Source organism: Schistocerca cancellata, chromosome 3, assembly GCF_023864275.1.
Source record: "Schistocerca cancellata isolate TAMUIC-IGC-003103 chromosome 3, iqSchCanc2.1, whole genome shotgun sequence".
Classification (NCBI taxonomy): Eukaryota; Metazoa; Arthropoda; class Insecta; order Orthoptera; family Acrididae; genus Schistocerca; species Schistocerca cancellata.
Window position 1 is genome coordinate 894,892,243 of NC_064628.1, and position 21,491 is coordinate 894,913,733.

Below are 21,491 nucleotides of genomic sequence, written 5' to 3' on the forward strand. Positions count from 1 at the left end.
GAATAGCAGCCTGCATTGCTGCGAAAGGTGGATATACACTGTACTAGTGCCGACATTGTGCATGCTCTGTTGCCTGTGTCTATGTGCCTGTGGTTCTGTCAGTGTGATCATGTGATGTATCTGACCCCAGGAATGTGTCAATAAAGTTTCCCCTTCCTGGGACAATAAATTCACGGTGTTCTTATTTCAATTTCCAGGAGTGTATGTACATATTGAAGGATAATATGAGAACGTTGCACGCCCACCAGTCTGACAAGACACGTCAAATCCAACTTCTGTAACCGTTGCATATATTGGTCTCACGATTATACCTGTTATATTATTATTGCAAGTAACGAGCTTTTGATCCAACTTCTACTCACGCAGCTGGACAATTGCCCATATGACCGTCAACCAGCGAAATTACCGTCCACAACCTAGCTTGCAGATGACGAAAAAATTGAAGAAATGTATGATGAAATAAAAGAAATTATTCAGATAGTGAAGGGAGACGAAAATTTAATAGTCATGGGTGACTGGAATTCGAGTGAAGGAAAAGGGAGAGAAGCAAACGTAGTAGGTGAATATGGATTGGGGCTAAGAAATGAAAGAGGAAGCCGCCTGGTAGAATTTTGCACAGAGCACAACTTAATCATAGCTAACACTTGGTTTAAGAATCATGATAGAAGGTTGTATACATGGAAGAACCCTGGAGATACTAAAAGGTATCAGATAGATTATACAATGGTAAGACAGAGATTTAGGAACCAGGTTTTAAATTGTAAGACATTTTCAGGGGCAGATGTGGACTCTGACCACAATCTATTGGTTATGACCTGTAGATTAATACTGAAGAAACTGCAAAAAGGGGGGAATTTAAGGAGATGGGACCTGGATAAACTGAAAGAACCAGAGGTTGTACAGAGTTTCAGGGAGAGCATAAGGGAACAATTGACAGGAATGGGGGAAAGAAATACAGTAGAAGAAGAATGGGTAGCTTTGAGGGATGAAGTAGTGAAGGCAGCAGAGGATCAAGTAGGTAAAAAGACGAAGGCTAGTAGAAATCCTTGTGTAACAGAAGAAATATTGAATTTATTTTATGAAAGGAGAAAATATAAAAATGCAGTAAATGAAGCAGGCAAAAAGGAATACAAACGTCTCAAAAATGAGATCGACAGGAAGTGCAAAATGGCTAAGCAGGGATGGCTAGAGGACAAATGTAAGGATGTAGAGGCGTATCTCACGAGGGGTAAGATAGATACTGCCTACAGGAAAATTAAAAAGGCCTTTGGAGATAAGAGAACCACTTGTATGAACATCAAGAGCTCAGATGGAAACCCAGTTCTAACCAAAGAAGGGAAAGCAGAAAGATGGAAGGAGTATATAGAGGGTCTATACAAGGGCTATGCACTTGAGAACAATATTATGGAAATGGAAGAGGATGTAGATGAAGATGAAATGGGAGATACGATACTGCGTGAAGAGTTTGACAGAGCACTGAAAGACCTGAGTCGAAACAAGGCCCCCGGAGTAGACAACATTCCATTGGAACTACTGACGGCCTTGGGAGAGCCAGTCCTGACAAAACTCTACCATTTGGTGAGCAAGATGTATGAAACAGGCGAAATACCCTCAGACTTCAAGAACAATATAATAATTCCAATCCCAAAGAAAGCAGGTGTTGACAGATGTGAAAATTACCGAACAATCAGTTTAATAAGCCACAGCTGCAAAATACTAACACGAATTCTTTACAGACGAATGGGAAAACTAGTAGAAGCCGACCTCGGGGAAGATCAGTTTGGATTCCGTAGAAATACAGGAACACGTGAGGCAGTACTGACCTTACGACGTATCTTAGAAGAAAGATTAAGGAAAGGCAAACCTACGTTTCTAGCATTTGTAGACTTAGAGAAAGCTTTTGACAATGTTGACTGGAATACTCTCTTTCAAATTCTAAAGGTGGCAGGGGTAAAATACAGGGAGCGTAAGGCTATTTACAATTTGTACAGAAACCAGATGGCAGTTATAAGAGTCGAGAGTCGAGGGACATGAAAGGGAAGCAGTGGTTGGGAAGGGAGTAAGACAGGGTTGTAGCCTCTCCCCGATGTTATTCAATCTGTATATTGAGCAAGCAGTAAAGGAAACAAAAGAAAAATTCGGAGTATGTATTAAAATCCATGGAGAAGAAATAAAAACTTTGAGGTTCGCCGATGACATTGTAATTCTGTCAGAGACAGCAATGGACTTGGAAGAGCAGTTGAACGGAATGGATGGTGTCTTGAAGGGAGGATATAATATGAACATCAACAAAAACAAAACGAGGATAATGGAATGTAGTCGATTTAAGTCGGGTGATGTTGAGGGTATTAGATTAGGAAATGACACACTTAAAGTAGTTAAGGAGTTTTGCTATTTGGGGAGCAAAATAACTGATGATGGTCGAAGTAGAGAGGATATAAAATGTAGACTGGCAATGGCAAGGAAAGCGTTTCTGAAGAAGAGAAATTTGTTAACATGGAGTATAGATTTAAGTGCCAGGAAGTCATTTCTGAAAGTATTTGTATGGAGTGTAGCCATGTATGGAAGTGAAATATGGACGGTAAACAGTTTGGACAAGAAGAGAATAGAAGCTTTCGAAATGTGGTGCTACAGAAGAATGCTGAAGATTAGATGGGTAGATCACATAACTAATGAGGAAGTATTGAATAGGATTGGGGAGAAGAGAAGTTTGTGGCACAACTTGACCAGAAGAAGGGATCGGTTGGTAGGACATGTTCTGAGGCATCAAGGGATCACCAATTTAGTACTGGAGGAGAGCGTGGAGGGTAAAAATCGTAGGGGGAGACCAAGAAATGAATACACTAAGCAGATTCAGAAGGATGTAGGTTGCAGTAGGTACTGGGAGATGAAGAAGCTTGCACAGGTTAGAGTAGCATGGAGAGCTGCATCAAACCAGTCTCAGGACTGATGACCACAACAACAACAACAACCTAGCGTGCTCGCGGTGACGTTTTCAACCACGTACTGTTATTGTTTTGGTACTGAAACTAACTCATTAATTATTTTTTATTGAAGACTGACCCACAGAATTTTCGCTGACAAAAACAACTCAAACTTAACCTATTCATTTATTACCCACAATATACAAGCCCAACGCAATCTGACTGTTATACATTGACAACATGACTTCCAATAATTAACACAAAAGAATCACCCTGAATTGCAAGAATTCCTAACAATAATACAAAACTAAAAAATGTACAATTAAAGAAACATGAAACTACCTCCAACTCTGTTAATATCCTAAACTCATTTCAATGACGAATCACCACAGTACAAACCCCATTCTTTTTCATAAGTCACTTACCTCACAGAAAATCTTCATAACACGAACTACAGCAATTACAGCAAGTAGCAACTACGCAAGCTAAATAAAAAGATCCTAAGTACGATAGACTATAACTACTAGGAGACATAAGTTAGTGAAAGAAAGATTTTGTTGAAGAGGAAACAATGTATTTTGAAAATTTTACCATATTCATGTGACATCCAATTCCAAAAATTATATAGTTGTCAATTCCAAATACATGATAGTTCAAAGATGTAGAGCAATGGGATAACCAATCACATCTAATAGTTGGTGAACACAAATTCGAGGGTGTTGAACAGTTCAAATTTCCGGCATCAGTGATAGATGAACAAAATCAGAGACAGATAGAAATAAAAGCTGGACTGCAAAATCCTAACCGAGCCTGTTATGCAATACAAAATCTCTTAGAGTCCAAATTGCTGACTAGGAAAACTAAAATAAAGTTACACAGGGCTATTACAAATGATTGAAGCGATTTCATAAATTCACTGTAGCTCCATTCATTGACATATGGTCACGACACACTACAGATACGTAGAAAAACTCATGAAGTTTAGTTCGGCTGAAGCCGCACTTCAGGTTTCTGCCACCAGAGCGCTCGAGAGCGCAGTGAGACAAAATGGCGACAGGAGCCGAGAAAGCGTATGTCGTGCTTGAAATGCACTCACATCAGTCAGTCATAACAGTGCAAGACACTTCAGGACGAAGTTCAACAAAGATCCACCAACTGCTAACTCCATTCGGCGATGGTATGCGCAGTTTAAAGCTTCTGGATGCCTCTGTAAGGGGAAATCAATGGGTTGGCCTGCAGTGAGCGAAGAAACGGTTGAACGCGTGCGGGCAAGTTTCACGCATAGTGATGTGAAATATTCAGTGTTTAAACCTCCTCTACCAAGAAACGTGCCAGAACTGCGAGCTCGCATCAACAATGCTTTCGAACTCATTGATGGGGACATGCTGCGCCGAGTGTGGGAGGAACTTGATTATCGGCTTGATGTCTGCCGAATCACTAAACGGGCACATATCGAACATTTGTGAATGCCTAAAAAAAACTTTTTGAGTTTTTGTATGTGTGTGCAAAGCATTGTGAAAATATCTCAAATAATAAAGTTATTGTAGAGCTGCGAAATCGCTTCAATCATTAGTAATAACCGTGTATAATACAATCATCAGTCCAGTTCTAATCTATAGGGCAGAAACATGGAGTCTAGCGAAAACAGAACACCACCATTTACAAGTGTTTGAGAATAAAGTTTATAGAAAACTCTTTGGTCCATATTATGACAATGAATCACAATGCTAGAAGAGAAGACACAACATCGAAGTCCACGAGCTATCACAACAACCAACGATAGTTAACATAATAAATGCTAGAAGACTGCAATGGGCTGGACACCCCTTGAGAGTGAAAGAAGACTAAATTGTGTTAAGAATATTCAGGGAGAAGCCATACGGCAAAAGACCAAGGGGGAGGGGGAGACCCAGGAATACTTGGGGCAATGAAATTGATTGCATATGCGGAAGATTGGGAATAAATAGCTGGCAACAGGCAGCACAAGACAGGAGCATCTGGAGGAATCGTGTGAGATGGGCACTGGAGCTTCGAGTCCCTTAGATGACTACTACTACTACTACTACTACTACTACCACCACTACTACCACAATAATTCCACTGCCCAACCATTATCAATCAAACATCCATCATCATACAGTTCCTCGCATATTTTCTTATAAACACATCATTTCATCTCACTTTACAATGTATGTATTAGCAGCGCAGAGTCTCCACTAAGAGTATCATGTCCGTACACTTCCCTACCCCACTCGCCAACTGCTAGTCCGTCCAACCACAGAATCTGTTGCCGAGGACGCAGAGCGCTGTCAGCGATATTAATACAGTCTATAGCGCTGCCAACATACAAACAGGCTAATTACAGTACTCACGAATGCATGTTATCGCATGACTACACTCAACGGTACCTTCCAATGCTTCTTCACTGCCTTTTCTTATTTTAAACGATCTGAAGATGGTTACAGATAGAAACCGAAACTATTTATCGAACTTTAATTGCGATATGAAAATTGCGATCGAGGCATTAAAAGTTTTAGTTTTAAAAAAATTATTTAATAAAAGAAATTATAAGTTCGACTTCTTGGAGACCTTTTGACCTCATGTTACCAAATAATGATGGAATTTTTATGGATGACAATGCACCATGTCACCGGTCCACCAGTGTTCGTGATTGGTCTGAAGAACATTCTGAACAATTCGAGCGGATGATTTGACTACTCAGATAACCCCACAGGAATCCCATCGAACATTTATGAGACGTAATCGTGCACAAGATCCTGCACCAACAACACTTTCGCATTTATGGACCGCTATAGGGGCGGCATGGTACAATATTTCTGCAGTACACTTCCAACTCAAGAAGAATATAATAATCCCAATCCCAAAGAAAGCAGGTGTTGACAGATGTGAAAATTACCGAACTATCAGTTTAATAAGTCACAGCTGCAAAATACTAACGCGAATTCTTTACAGACGAATGGAAAAACTGATAGAAGCCGACCTCGGGGAAGATCAGTTTGGGCTCCGTAGAAATGTTGGAACACGTGAGGCAATACTGACCCTACGACTTATCTTAGAAGAAAGATTAAGGAAAGGCAAACCTACGTTTCTAGCATTTGTAGACTTAGAGAAAGCTTTTGACAATGTTGACTGGAATACTCTCTTTCAAATTCTGAAGGTGGCAGGGGTAAAATACAGAGAGCGAAAGGCTATTTACAATTTGTACAGAAACCAGATGGCAATTATAAGAGTCGAGGGGTATGAAAGGGAAGCAGTGGTTGGGAAGGGAGTGAGACAGGGTTGTAGCCTATCCCCGATGTTATTCACTCTGTATATTGAGCAAGCAATAAAGGAAACAAAAGAAAAATTCGGAGTAGGTATTAAAATCCATGGAGAAGAAATAAAAACTTTGAGGTTCGCCGATGACATTGTAATTCTGTCAGAGACGGCAAAGGACTTGGAAGAGCAGTTGAACGGAATGGACAGTGTCTTGAAAGGAGGGTATAGGATGAAGAGAGTGGTATGAATATGTTATATCGAGTAATGCTGAAGTTGATTACAGATTCGATCCCTGTAGAATCCTAAGGGAAACACACATTTAGGATTAGCAACAGAAACTTTATGAGTTTACGAGTGTGACTACAAAGTTCTGTAAGTATTGGGTCAAAGATATTGGTGAAATAGGTTCACTGCCTTTTTAATAACCCTGCACTGAAATTATCGAACATTAATTGTAACAGTAAAATTGCGGTCCAGGCATTATAAGTTTTACTTTAAAAAATTATTTAATGAAATAAATGGTTATGTTTGGCTTCTTGGAGCCCATTGTACTTCATTTTACCAAACAATGATGGAATTTTCATGGATGACAATGCACCATGTCACCGGGCCACAATTGTTTGTGGCTGGAACCAGACGCTACATTGTTGAGGAACTAATTGCCATTACAGGCTATGCTCAGTGGTTTGTCAATATTTAACTGTTTTCTCACGTCACGACAAGTTTTATTAAAGTAGATCCGTCCAAATACTGCGTTCCAGAATAACGAAATCTGGGCGCAAAATAAACGAATCTGACGTTTCAGATTCGCATAATTTCAAATATATGCAATTATTGAAGACAGTAATCAAAATATGACCTGTTTGAGTCCACTCACACCAGCATTCATTCCACCTAAATTCTAAACAATATTTCTGCAGGGTCGCCTTCCGCGAATGTGCGCAGGAATTGCGGCATATTCGTCTTATGTCGGAGCTTCAGAACAACTCTTTAGGAAGCTGCTACTCCAGTGCCACTAGGTTGATCCATTTTGACGAAACTTGTCATAGCATCGAAGACCAGTTCAGGACCAACACAAGGGCCATAAGAATTACTTCTTTAGCGATGCGAGGAGGCTCTCGTCATCCTTTTTCCTTCAGACCACGTATTTGCGTCATAAGAGATATTACACTTATCTGTTATTATTGTGTGATTACCGCTGTTGCATCCACCATATAAGTTTAACGACAGTTTACCTCCCTTGACTTTTGAGGGACTGTAGATGAGGTGCGGTACCTTGGACGGGTTGGTGGTGATGAAGGTGACCTGGTGGCCCCTCCGCGCCAACTCGAGGCTCATCGTCCTGAGGGGTCCCTGGTGGCTGACGGCTGGGAACGGCACGACGGACAGGATCCTGGCCGCCTCTGCGGTTCCCAGAGCCGACAGCACCAGAAGCAGCAGCAGGCGGGTCTCCATGGTGACCTGCCAACATCAATAGCTCTGCTGCATTCGTGACACACGCTCTTGTCATTACGATATAGTGTTCACTGCGTAGCATGTACAGTAGAAGCAGTGAAACAACTAATGTATGAATGCAGCCAGATTATACGAGTGTGTCGGAGCATGAAGTATGTCTCCAGCAAACTGGTTAGAGCAAGCAGTACAAAAGAAAGAGTAAGACTTGCAATTGGGGACAAGATTATAGGGATACATGTGGGGTCCCACAATGTTCCATTTTAGGGCCCTTACTTTTTCTTGTGTATATCAATGAGCTTTTATCAGTAACATTACCAAATGCCAAGTTCTTTTTTTTTTGCCGATGATACAAACATTGCAATAAATAGCAAATCAAGTGTAGTCTTAGAAAGATCAGCCAATAAAATATTTGTGGGCATTAATAACTGGTTCCTAACCAATTCCTTGTCACTAAACTTTGAAAAAACACACTACATGCAGTTCAGAACTTGTAAGGAGTGTCCCACGAGTACATGCCTAACATACGAAAACAAGCAGATAAAAGAAGTGGACAGTGTTAAATTCTTGGGATTACAGCTTTATAATAAATTCAACTCGGAGGAGCACACCACAGAACTGCTGAAGCGTATTAACAAATCTCTATTTGCAATGCGAATGGTGTCAGACACAGGGGATATAAAAATGAAAAAGCTGCAATACTATTCTTACTTTCATTCCATAATGTCATATGGGATTATTTTTTGGGGTAATTCATCAAGCCAAGCTAAAGTTATCCGGGCACAAAAACGTGCAGTAAGAGTTATATGTGTGTGAACTCGAGAACATCCTGCAGAAGCCAGTTTAGGGAACTAGAAATACTAACAACTGCTTCCCAATATATTTATTCCTTAATGAAATTTGTCATTAAAAATATATCACTTTTTCAAACCAACAGCTCAATTCATGGAATCAATACTAGAAGTAAGAATAATCTTCACAAGGATTTAAAGTCACTTACTCTTGTACAAAAAGGTGTGCATTATTCAGGAACAGCCGGCCGCAGTGGCCGAGCGGTTCTAGGCGCTACAGTCTGGAACCGCATGATGCCTACAGTCGCAGGTTCGAATCCTGCCTCAGGCATGGATGTGTGTGATGTCCTTAGGTTAGTTAGGTTTAAGTAGTTCTAAGTTCTAGGGGACTGATGACCTCAGAAGTTAAGTCCCATAGTGCTCAGAGCCATTTGAACCATTTTATTCAGGAACACACATTTTCAATAACTTGCTAGCAGCCATAAAAAGCTTAACAACCCATGAAATCCACTTTAAGAGAAGCCTAAAGGATTTATTGGTGGCCAACTCCTTCTACTCGATTGATGAATATATATTTATTTATTTATCGCGAATGGACCCAGAAGGATCACGCAAAGCTTTCTGACGTCGTTTCTTCCATACTTCTTTCATTCGTTCTCCATGTTTTCTTTTTCTTTCTTCTGTCCATTTTGTTCCTGGTCTCTTTAGTGCTTCCTTCTCCGACAATACAATCCACTTTTCCACCTTATTTCTAAAAGTTTTTCTATCTTTGACATCTTTAAGTTCAATATTTGCTTTTTGTAAATCTAATTTTACTTGGCTAATCCATGGTGTTGTTGATTTGACTTTTTCTATGTAAGTGAGAATTCTGTTGGTGAGTCGTGTGGGGGGAAGTCTAGTGAAATGTCCATAAAATTTTAATCTTCGCCTTCTTATGTCTGCTGCCAGGTTTGATATAGTTTCTGTGGTTCTTCTTGATTGTATCCGGTATCCTTCTTCTGTTAATTTTGGACCTAAAATCTTTCTCATAACTTTGCGTTCTTCTTTTAGTATTTTTTCTAAGTCACATTTTGTGTGGAGTGTGAGCGTTTCACTAGCATATAGTGCTGCTGGCTTAATTACTGCGCAGTAGTGTCTAATTTTTGTGTTCGAGGAGATGCATTTTTTATTGTATATTTCATGTGTCATATCATATGCTCTCTTCATTTTCTGTTGTCTGATCTTCTGTGCAACTTTCTCTCCTCCGGTTGGCTCCAAAATTTCACCTAGGTATTTAAAATGTTTTACTCTATTTATTTTTCCATATTTTGTGTTCAAACTGTGTATATGGAATTTCGTACAGAAAAATTCTGTCTTTTGAAACGAAATTTGCAAACATACTTTATCCGCGCATTCCTTAAGGATCTCTATTTGCTTGGTGGCGATTTCTTCATCATCTGCAAGTATGGCCAAGTCGTCCGCGAATGCTAAACAAGATACCTCCACGTTGTCTTTGGTTCTACCAAGATGGATTGGTTTCCAGTAGGATTGATTTTTTAATTATGTTTCCCATTCCTTAATGACTTTATCCAGAACTATATTAAACAGAAGTGGAGATAGCCCGTCACCTTGACGTACTCCAGTTTTTATGAGAAAAGGTTCAGAGATTTCTCCCCTGAATTTAACTTTAGATACAGTGTCTGTCAGTGATTCTTTGATAAGCCTTAGTGTTTTGGAGTCAAGTCCAAGTTCCTCTAAAATGTTAAACAAAGATTGCCGGTCAATTGAGTCATAGGCTTTCTTAAAATCTACAAATGTACAAATTATGGGGGCATTTCTAATTGCTTTGTGTTTTAATATTGTCTTTAAATTAAATATTTGTTCTATGCATGAGCGACCGGGGCGGAAGCCTGCTTGATAATCACCAATTTGGCGTTCCAGCTGCTCTTGTGTTCTTTTCAGCAGGCATGTTGAGAGAATTTTGTAGGTGACTTGTAAAAGTGAGATTCCCCTGTAGTTATTGACATTTGTTCTGTCTCCTTTTTTATGTAACGGGTGAATAAGGGCACATTTCCAATCCTCTGGTAATTTTTCTGTTTCCCATATTTTTGTTATTATTTTTGTGAGCTCTTGCAACGTCTTTGGTCCTAGGTTTTTTAATAGCTCTGCAACAATGCCATCTTCGCCAGATGTTCTATTATTTTTTAAGTTTTTAATGTGACATTTGATTTCTTCCTGTGTTGGTGGTAATGAATCCGGTTGAGCGTTGGCACTGATTTCTTTGGGAAACCTTAAACTAGGTTCTGGGCAATTTAGTAGGTTAGAAAAATATTGAGCCAATACTTGACAGTTTTCCTGGTTTGTTAGGGCTAATTTACCATCTTGTTTTCTGAAACATAAATTTTGAGGGATATATCCTCGAATTTTATCTGCGAAAGTTCTGTAGAAGTCTCTTGTATTATAGTTTTGGAAATTTTCTTCTATGGCATCCAGTTGTGCCTTTGTGTACTTCCTTTTTGCTTGCCTAATAGATTTTGAAACCTGTTTTCTAACCTCGTTAAATAAATGTAGACTTTCTTGTGATTTTTTACTGTTATATTCTTGAAATGCCTTTTTTCTCCTTTCCAATGCATTTTCACAGTCTGAATCCCACCAAGGGTGTTTGAATATCTTTTTCAAGGGGATAGTTTCCTTAGCTATTCGCGTGATTTTAGAATGAAATTCTTCCCATGTGTTTGCCTTTTCCTTCTCCCATTCTTCTTTTACTTTAGATTCTTTAATCTTCTTGGTATCATATTTCTGTATTTCTGTTTTCTTCTGATGACTTCTTCGTGCTGTAAACTTAATTTTAATTCTAGTTAGGTAATGGTCTGAATCAATATATATAACTTCTGCACACTTTCAGTGCAGTAATGTGTTCATTGTAAATAACTGTGTGTGTGTGTGTGTGTGTGTGTGTGTGTGTGTGTGTGTGTGTGTAAGTACAATCTAACTTCTGCACCATTTCAGTGCAGTAATGTGTTCATTGTAAATAAGTATTATAGTAGTTCTATTACATGTTTATTACCTTATAAATAAAAAGCTTTTTTTTTTAAATTCAGTGCATTAGTGTTTGTAAAATGATTCTTTCATATAGTGTTCATTAAAAAAAATTACGCTCATTCCACTTGGCACATGTGGAATGGTACATTAGCTTATTTGTTTGAGTTGTAAATATTTGTCATGTATTATTGTGTTACTGACATGTTCTACATCCTGGAGGACCTCCTCACTACGGATCAATTGGAATGAAAGTAAATCTAATCTAATGTAATCTAATTAGGAGGAAAAATGTAGACTGTTGAAATGACGCTCTCATAACCTTCAAAATGGCGTCTATAAAGGAGGCGATTTCCAGGCAGAGAGTAGTCATTGAGTTTCTTTCTGTGGAAAACCCGCTCATCGCGAGTAGGGTGAGTCGCTGGGCGAAGCGCCTGTCATCATAATCGCAACCAGGTCGCTTAAACCTGTCCGACATCCCTCCCTCCCGCCTGCCGGCCGCACACGGCTGTGACTCCTGCAGTGTTGGAACGTGCGGACACTCTCATTCGAGGTGGCCGGCGGATCGCAGTTGAGACAACGCCTCCCTGCTCAGCTGGACGTCTCTGTTGTTAGTACTGACCCACTATTTCCACTGACCCAGTATTTCAGTAGTTGTATTACATGTTTATTGCCTTATAAATAAATAAAAAACTTTTTTATTTTAAATTCAGTGCATTAGTATTTGTAAAATGACTCTTAGTGTTCATTAAAATATGACGATCACTCCACTTGGGACCTGTGGAATGGTACATTAGCTTATTTGTTTTAGTTGTAAATATTTGTCATGTATTGTTGTTTTTCTGACATGTTCCACATCCTGGAGGACCTCCTCACTACGGATCAATTGGAATGAAAGTAAATCTAATCTAATCTAATCTAATCTAATCATCCACCAGCTGGTGTGCTCAAAGCCGCGTGACCGCTGTGTTCCTCACCGCTTAAAGGAAGACCATAAAGAGAAACGAAGGACCATCTGTGCAGGACTGCTTGAGCGTTACGAGGGTGATCGTGACAATTTTTTGGCGCATATCGTCAGAGGCTATGAAACACGGATTCAAATCTTCGAACCGGAAACAAAACGGCAGTCTATGCAGTGGCGCCACACCACTGCTTCTCCCAATAAAAACTTCAAAGCTGCACCCCCTGCCGGTAAGTCATGGCGACGGTCTCCTGGGACTCTGAAGGAGATACCCTGTTTGCCTCCCTCATGGTGCAGCGATGTAACGATCAACTCTGAACTGTAATTTACTACCCTCAGGAAATTGAGAAAACGACTTCAGCGTGTTCGTCGCTACAAAACCGCAGATGAACGTCTTCTTTTGCATGACAGCGCAATGCCTCGCATAAGTCTGCGCACCCGAGAGGACTCACAAAACTTGAATGAACTGTTCCTCGTCGACCCTACAGCTCGGATATCGCATCTCCCGACATTCATCTGTTTGACTCATTGAAGGAGGCACTCCACATCAAGCAGTGCGTGGATAATGGGGATGTTATTGATGCAGCAAGACGTTGGTCCGACGTCGACCATAGAATGCTACGATGCCGGCACACAGGGCTTCTCAGCAAGGTGGTGTAAGGCCGTCGTATTGAACGGAGGTTTTGTTGAAAAATAAGGTTTTGTAGCCAAAAGACTGGGGAATAATACATCTACATCTACATCTACATTTATACTCCGCGAGCCACCCAACGGTGTGTGGCGGAGGGCACTTTACGTGCCATTGTCATTACCTCCCTTTCCTGTTCCAGTCGCGTATGGTTCGCGGGAAGAACGACTGTCTGAAAGCCTCCGTGCGCGCTCTAATCTCTCTAATTTTACATTCGTGATCTCCTCGGGAGGTATAAGTAGGGGGAAGCAATATATTCGATACCTCATCCAGAAACGTACCCTCTCGAAACCTGGCGAGCAAGCTACACCGCGATGCAGAGCGCCTCTCTTGCAGAGTCTGCCACTTGAGTTTGTTAAACATCTCCGTAACGCTATCACGGTTACCAAATAATCCTGTGACGAAACGCGCCGCTCTTCTTTGGATCTTCTCTATCTCCTCCGTCAACCCGATCTGGTACGGATACCACACTGATGAGCAATACTCAAGTATAGGTCGAACGAGTGTTTTGTAAGCCACCTCTTTTGTTGATGGACTACATTTTCTAAGGACTCTCCCAATGAATCTCAACCTGGTACCCGCCTTACCAACAATTAATTTTATGTGATCATTCCACTTCAAATCGTTCCGCATGCATACTACCAGATATTTTACAGAAGTAACTGCTACCAGTGTTTGTTCTGCTATCATATAATCATACAATAAAGGATCCTTCTTTCTATGTATTCGCAATACATTACATTTGTCTATGTTAAGGGTCAGTTGCCACTCCCTGCACCAAGTGCCTATCCGCTGCAGATCTTCCTGCATTTCGCTACAATTTTCTAATGCTGCAACTTCTCTGTATATTACAGCATCATCCGCGAAAAGCTGCATGGAAATTCCGACACTATCTACTAGGTCATTTATATATATTGTGAAAAGCAATGGTCCCATAACACTCCCCTCTGGCACGTCAGAGGTTACTTCAACATCTGTAGACGTCTCTCCATTGATAACAACATGCTGTGTTCTGTTTGCTAAAAACTCTTCAATCCAGCCACACAGCTGGTCTGATATTCCGTAGGCTCTTACTTTGTTTATCAGGCGACAGTGCGGAACTGTATCGAACGCCTTCCGGAAGTCAAGGAAAATAGCATCTACCTGGGAGCCTGTATCTAATATTTTCTGGGTCTCATGAACAAATAAAGCGAGTTGGGTCTCACACGATCGCTGTTTCCGGAATCCATGTTGATTCCTACATAGTAGATTCTGGGTTTCCAAAAACGACGTGATACTCGTGTGTTGTGTACCGTCACCGGTTTCTCTAGTTGGTAGTTGATAGATTAGTATTGATCGGCCCTGGCTAAAACTCGGCGATAGTCGGTAGAGCGATGATACTGTATTTAGGTAAAGACCACGTTACAAAGAACACTGCTGAACTGAACTCTCGACGTGTGCGTGATGTTTACTTCATCAGTTGTGACCAATATTACGCTACTCGTCGTAATTAACTCGTTTATATTCGATGGTTTAACAGTTCCTATTAAAATATGAAACATAATTTCAATTCAGTTCCACCGACACCAACTTCCCCATAGTTTCGTTGTAATTTCAAATCTCTAATAAGTCGTAACATTGCGATTGCTTCCTAACGTCAAAGAGTTTCTATATATGCGGCGAGCGCTTCTGCTAAATGTTATCGTAGCACGCAAAAGATCACACTTATGTCCCTAAACAATTATGTAATTTGGAATCACAAATGCGTAAATTGACACGAAAGGGTGGTTTATTTCACAATAACAATCACTTCCTAAAAAGGCCGTGAGGAAGAAGCTTTCCGATGTGGTGAGGGTGAATTTATAAATTATCTGCTTTAAAAATAACAATCACTTGCTAACAAGGCCGTCAGGAAGAAGCTTTCCCATGTGGTGAGGGTGAATTTATAAATTATCTGTTTTAAAACTATTGCCAAATTCCAGAGTCCATTTGCAATTACGAATGAAGTTGAGTGTCTATCACTGTTCAATGCCTAATCTAATTAGAAAGTTCACTTCAGTCTAATATAAGGTAGTCCTCTATCTGAATTCTAAACGATGTTGTAGTTGAAGTCAATGTTTCTTTTCACTGCGTCATAGTAGATCGCAATTGTCAATCCTCGAAAAATAATCTAAACGCTCCTACATATAAGAGTATTCAAACAAGTCTGACCAGCTTCGGCTAACTCTCGTAACGTGGTGACAATGGATCAAATTTTCCTTAGCCATTACTCACGATTCTCAAAGAGTACTAACACGAAGTATTCTTTCAGATCGTTGGTTCTACTTTGCTAATTTTAATTATAATGATTTTCCGATTTACTATGATTTTGAGTTTGAGTTTACTGACATTCTATCTTTCTTTTGTAAGTTGATAAATTACTAAGTATAAGGTTCTTGTTTCAATTACTGGTTATTATCCAAATAATAGTGTTAAATCGAACTTCGGTTACTTGTTCAGTTTTCATGGAATTTGGAACTTGTATTGGGGAAATTTTTGGGGTATTGGTTGCTATTTTTTCTTTTTCATTTTTCGTCCGAGGAAGTGCCATTACAGTTGTAATCCTGAACAAAATCAACCTGCTTTCAGAAAAAAAATGTGTTGCATTAGGTCTCGTGCAAGAACGTCAGAAATTATTTGGTTGCATGAGTTAGCAACTCAAGAGGAGGTAAAATACCTTTATAGAAGAGGACATCATTACCATGAGTCATTTGACATCGAATACTGCATAAAGGCCTGTTCCAGACTTCAGGTGGAGGCAACGAGATTGTTTCTGTATATTTTGTAATCTCATCCGAGCACTTTCGGTTATGTCATCTTCGTGGTCCTTTCTTATGTATTGGAAGTCATCAAAGAACTTCGAGCCACCTACTGCCCATTGTTATGGCTAAGTGTCCATTTAGTCTCCACTTCATTTTAAGGACTTTCATAATTATTCGTTAGTGTTCCTGTTGCCTGCATCCTGTTTGTCTTCCTGTCTATTAGTAATTCCCAACATGTGTCACTCTACTGCTTGCAGAGAAACTCCCCGTTTGTGAATGTTCTTCTGATTTACAGCCCAGATATCTTTGCAGTTAGGAAATCTGTTAATACCCACTGATTACGAACGAAACTTTTCCTGCATATAATCTTAATTTTTAAACTGTAAACAGGTTATTAAAAACACTCCAATAAATTTTACCATTTTCTTTATATGTTTTCGTGTCTACTCTAGTGTCGTCTTCAGCTGGCCTAGGTGCAAAAACTCATCAACTTCTTCTACAAATTCATTATTAAATTGCACTTTTTTCCTGACAGGTCTTCTTTGCACATTACATTAAATGTAACTGACTTACAGGCCTACTTACAAACTTCTTGTGTTAAGTTCTTTCACTCTCCACTGATTTTGATCTGCTACACATGCAAACACTGTAATGTCGTCAGGAAAACTAACATATTTATCTTGATTGTTTTCGCACCGCAAGAACTCCCGTCAGGACTGGTGAAAAAATTTTTGATGTTAATGGATCTCCTTGTCTGAGTTCTCTTCAGTTATGTGTTCCTCACTATTCTGATGAAGTGTATTCGATATTGTAACATTTATACACATGTTCTTCAGTGTACCAACATTGATTGACTCAAACCGTTGCTTCTCAAGGGCTATCACTATACATTTGGTTGAAAGTAGTTCAAAAGGATTCACGAAGTTTATAGACCCGCGACATAGAAGTAACTCATACCTCTTGCTCTATTCGATAACTCCGTTCAAAATGATCCAGTGTGCTATAACATTTTATTTGTTTATTTTCGCTCTATATAACAATCAGTTTTCGGATATTGTCATAAATGTAGTTCGCATGTAAGAAGCTTAGTTCACATATGTATAAATATATACATTGATAAAAAGAATGAAGATCAGAAACTATCAATTTTTGCTGCAAAAACAAGCCTATGGTTAAATTTACTGTTATACAAAGGAAGATTACAATTCGAAGTATAAATGCGTACATTGATAAAAAGAGTGAAAATCTGAAATTATCCGCTTTTTCTTGCAAAAACAAACTTAAGGCTGTATACGCTGTTACAGCTAAGAACTTGACCCTGGTTGGATCCATCAAAGACGGCTAACAACTAAAAAACCGGGCGTTTACCTAATCCCCTGTGAGTGCGGTATTGCATATATAGTCCAGACGACACAAACTGTCCAGGAGCATTGTACAGAACACCAAAAATTTACATCAGCAATAGAAGAACACTGTATTTCCACTGGACACTCAATGGAATACAATAGAACAAAAAGTTCAGCTCCATTTTCGAGTTTTTGGTGTTTAGTAATCAAAGAAGCGATGGAAATACACCTTAACGATCTAATAAATCGTGACAAAGGCTTTCAACTGGATAAAAATTGGAATGCTGTAATTAGAATTGTCCAGTCACAGCGGAATCGACAGGATTAGATCATTTCTCACTTCCACCACCGACGGCAGCACACACAGTTCGGCTGTCCCGCGCGTGTCATCGCCTGACGCATGCACCCCAAAGACGCCGGCACGTTTCGGATGCGCGAGATACGGCATAAATACCCTGAATGCACCTGGGCTCTTCAGTAGTTGTCTGCTCACCTGAAGATGGCCGAATGTCTCTCGGCCGAAATGTCATGGCAGAATGTAGACGGGATCCATTTACACAACCGAAAATCATTAGAAGCAGATTTTTTTCTTGCAGTAACTAACTTACGGCTATATACACTACTTTAAAATCATACGTTACAACTTTAAATCTTCTACTGAATAACAGCTTTTCTCTATTAATAAATGCTTTAGTTTATTCTTCAAGGGGTTTAAGTTAGCTGTCTTGACATCACTTGGTAGTCTGAAGCACAAAATTGTTCCTATTTTATCTGGACTACAGTCCACAGATATTTTTTTTTACTTGTAATTCTGTGAAAATATCCCCCCCCCCCGTCCTCCACTTCGTGTATTGTAGATATACATTACTGTTTATTACGTTACGTTCTGGATATGGTTTCACAAATATGATTGCCTACAGGATGTACATAGAGTACTTTACATTTTCTGAAAATTTCTCTACAAAGCTCTCTCTTGGTTACCTTATCTACCATTCTTGCTGCCTTTTCTCGTATTCTAAAAAGCCTGTATATTCTAAAAAGCCTGTATATACCGCTGGTGCCCCACCCTATATCTCTATAGCACGCTGAAGATATCGATGTATCAATCCAAAATGTACTTGCCTGGAGCTACCATGGCCCAGGAAGGCTCAGACCGTTTCAGTAGATACTCATTCGCACTGATTTTCTTAGAGATAAGATCTGTGTGCTCTTTCCATGACAGGTGTTCATCAACAATAATACCAAAAAATTTGTGTTTAGTAGTACGGCTAACGCATGTGCCAATGGAGGTGTAGATTGTGCACCGTTTATGTTCTGATAATAGCTAAGCATGAATTGTATTGTCACTGTCTTCTCTTTATTTACAAGCAGCTTATTTGTAGTAAGGTAAGTTGACAGAAAACTGTAGTTGATTTCACTACCGTTGGCAGCAGTTCGTACATCGCAGCCCCAGAATAACTTACGAACTTGCAGTTCTGTGGCTCATTTAAATCATTAACATGCACAAGGAACAGAAATGCCCTAATATACTTCCTTGAGGCACACCAAATTGAAGTATCTTGTATTTTGATTTAGTTCTTACCAACTGTTAATTCCTTTTATAAGTTAGCCTGACGCACTCTATCCTGTCTTTGAAGTAGGTGGTAAGAAGTTGTAAGGCTACTCCTCTCATACCCTATTCTTCTAATTAATGGGGTAGAACTGCAAGATTTACTCATGTCCAGAAAAGTGCTGGTTAACTTGTCTTGTTTGTCTGATATTACATGAATAAATATTGCTACTGCCGTTACAGCAGATCTCCCTTTTCTGAAACCATGTAGCAGATTGTCGAATGGATTGTGTTTGATGAAATATGCCTCAAATTGATTTAATATTACTTTCTCTAGTAGTCTGCCAAATTCTGAAGTTACACATATTGGACTGTAGCATTTTCTGTCAGTTTTCATTCCCTCTATACACACTGATAGAATTTCAGTGATTTTCAAAGCCAGCTTTTCCATTGCTTATTAAAACGCAGTTTTTTTCTGTGTGCTGGGTGAATTATTTGTAAATTACAGAGAAAAGGCTGATCGGTCTGTAGTTTTTAAGTTCTGTCTGCATCCTAGGAAATGAAGATGATACAGACACAGATTAAAGTGGCAATTATTTAACAATGGTGGTAGGGAAAGAACAACAACTGTCGCATGTGCGAAAAAAGCAGAAGAAAAAACTCTCTCATGGAACAAGTCAGCTATTAATAGGAATGTAATAGACTGTAAACAACTACACAAAGTTACATGTCATATGCCTGAGAAGAAGTGAGGAGATACAACCATTTGATCATTTAAAATGGTGGACAAGACTGTAAGAACAGGAGGCAAATTGCACAAGAAAATCTATGTCTCTTAATATGTTTGTACATTTCAGGGGATGACCAGAAACGTAGATGCGTTGTATACAAGTATTCAACAGAAAGCCAACTGAAGATTGTTGTATCACGTGTATAACATAACATTGTATTTCAAAAAGCCTGAGAAAGAGAAGCTATGCTAGAAGATTGGAAAACAGCGTTAATTCACCCAATCCACAAAAAAGGGTATAAAACTGACCCCCAACAAGATTAGTGGAATTTCCATGCTTCCATTGACTTACTCAATTCTTTCAAAAGCTTTACAACACAGGGTGGAGAGGCAAATAGATCAGCAGGTAGGAGAGTACCTAGAAGGGTTTAGAAAAGGAAGGTGCTGTTCAGAACAACTTTTAAATCTGAAATTTATAATCAGGTATAGAAAAATGAGAACCAAAATTATTTACGTAACATTTGTACATTTTAAAAAGCGTATGATTCGATTGAATAGGAAACATTATTCAACACCTTAAAAGAGTTTGAAGATGATAACAAATCAGTGACAATCCTAAACAGCACACTGGCATATACATAATACAAAATTTAATTTTTTGGTAAAACCTCCGAGGCTTTTGAGATCAAAAGTGGTGTAGGACAAGGAACCGGTTTTACTCACTGCCATTCAGTTGTGTACTAGGAAAAGTTGTCAGGGAATGGAGGAAAAGATCAGAAGTAGTAGAAATTTTAAAAAAACACACACACAATTGAAAGAAAACGGGATGATCTGAATATTGACTGTTTGACTCTTACAGACGACATTGCCACCTTAGCTAAATCTATAGAAGATGCTGGAATGCAGATAAATTTCCTACAATAGACAGATTCAAAAGCAGGCCTATATATATCTTTTTTTTTAAAAAAAAACAGAGTATATGACAGGCACCGAAATACATGCAAATTGATTACGGAACAATAAGAAAGTTACAAAATTTAAATATCATGGTGTAACAATGAAACTAAATTCATTGGAAAAAGAAGCTAACTTAGCAACAGCTACGAAAATGGAGGTAGCTTTGCAATTTACGAAAGACATATATAACAAAAAATCTATTTCCACAGCTGCAAAACACCAGCAGTACAATATTGTCATTAGACCAGAATGCCTTCATGTTTCAGAATGTTTTTTGTTAAAGGCAACCAAACTGTTGCGTAAAATAAAAATAAAGGTAAGGAATATCCTGGCACCACAATGTGACAATGGGAAATGAAAATTAAGAAATAATAAACAAGCTTGTGAAAAAATGGAACGAATATTAGACACAACGAGAAAGACTTGTATTCCATGGACAATTAGAAAGGCTAGACGAAAAAAAATTTTAAAAGAATTTTTAACTTTTTTGACTGAAACCCGATGGATGGCCTGGATCGAAGAAATTAAAACAGATCTGAGGAAAACGGAAAGAAACGGAGGAAAATATAGCAGAAAGGGAAAAGTTCAGTTTAGGAGAAAACAAAGAAAAAGACGGGTGCAAGGCGGACTAGAGAAAGAGAATAAAAACTATTCGTTCTCACTGTTGTCTTTTACTTGGGCTGGTGCTGACGCGGATCGATGTACAGGGTGACACAAAAGTCTGTTAACATTTGATAATTCGTTACCTCATGACATAATGTAAGTTGAGAAGTAACAATTGGCACACATGCTTCAAATTACATGGGGTTTTATTGAAACAAAAAAAAGGTGCACGAAATGACCAACAGATAGCGCTTCATATGATACAAAAGCATTAATTAGCATAACAATTAATTTTTCAGCAAAGACGATGTTCTTTATAAGAAACACTCAACATGGTGGCCGTCATTCGTCAACAATACCTGTAGACGAGGGACAACGCTGGAGCGGCACTGTACAGCATGTCAGAAGGTATC

At 39.1% G+C, this 21,491-nt stretch overlaps 2 protein-coding genes across 2 annotated transcripts in view; one reads left to right on the top strand and one right to left on the bottom strand.

The window, feature by feature from the left end:
* Nucleotides 1-21,491, bottom strand: part of LOC126175959 (UDP-glucosyltransferase 2-like) — a 64,565-nt gene that overhangs the window by 35,992 nt on the left and 7,082 nt on the right. The window contains exon 2 of the mRNA XM_049923046.1: nucleotides 7,479-7,664. Within this exon, the coding sequence (XP_049779003.1) occupies nucleotides 7,479-7,658 (180 nt within the window). The 5' untranslated portion in view covers nucleotides 7,659-7,664. The remainder of the gene's footprint in view (nucleotides 1-7,478; nucleotides 7,665-21,491) is intronic.
* The window catches only part of LOC126176633 (UDP-glycosyltransferase UGT5-like), a 127,284-nt gene continuing 113,598 nt past the window's right edge, over nucleotides 7,806-21,491 (top strand). Inside the window, exon 1 of the mRNA XM_049923792.1 lies at nucleotides 7,806-7,810. Within this exon, the coding sequence (XP_049779749.1) occupies nucleotides 7,806-7,810 (5 nt within the window). The remainder of the gene's footprint in view (nucleotides 7,811-21,491) is intronic.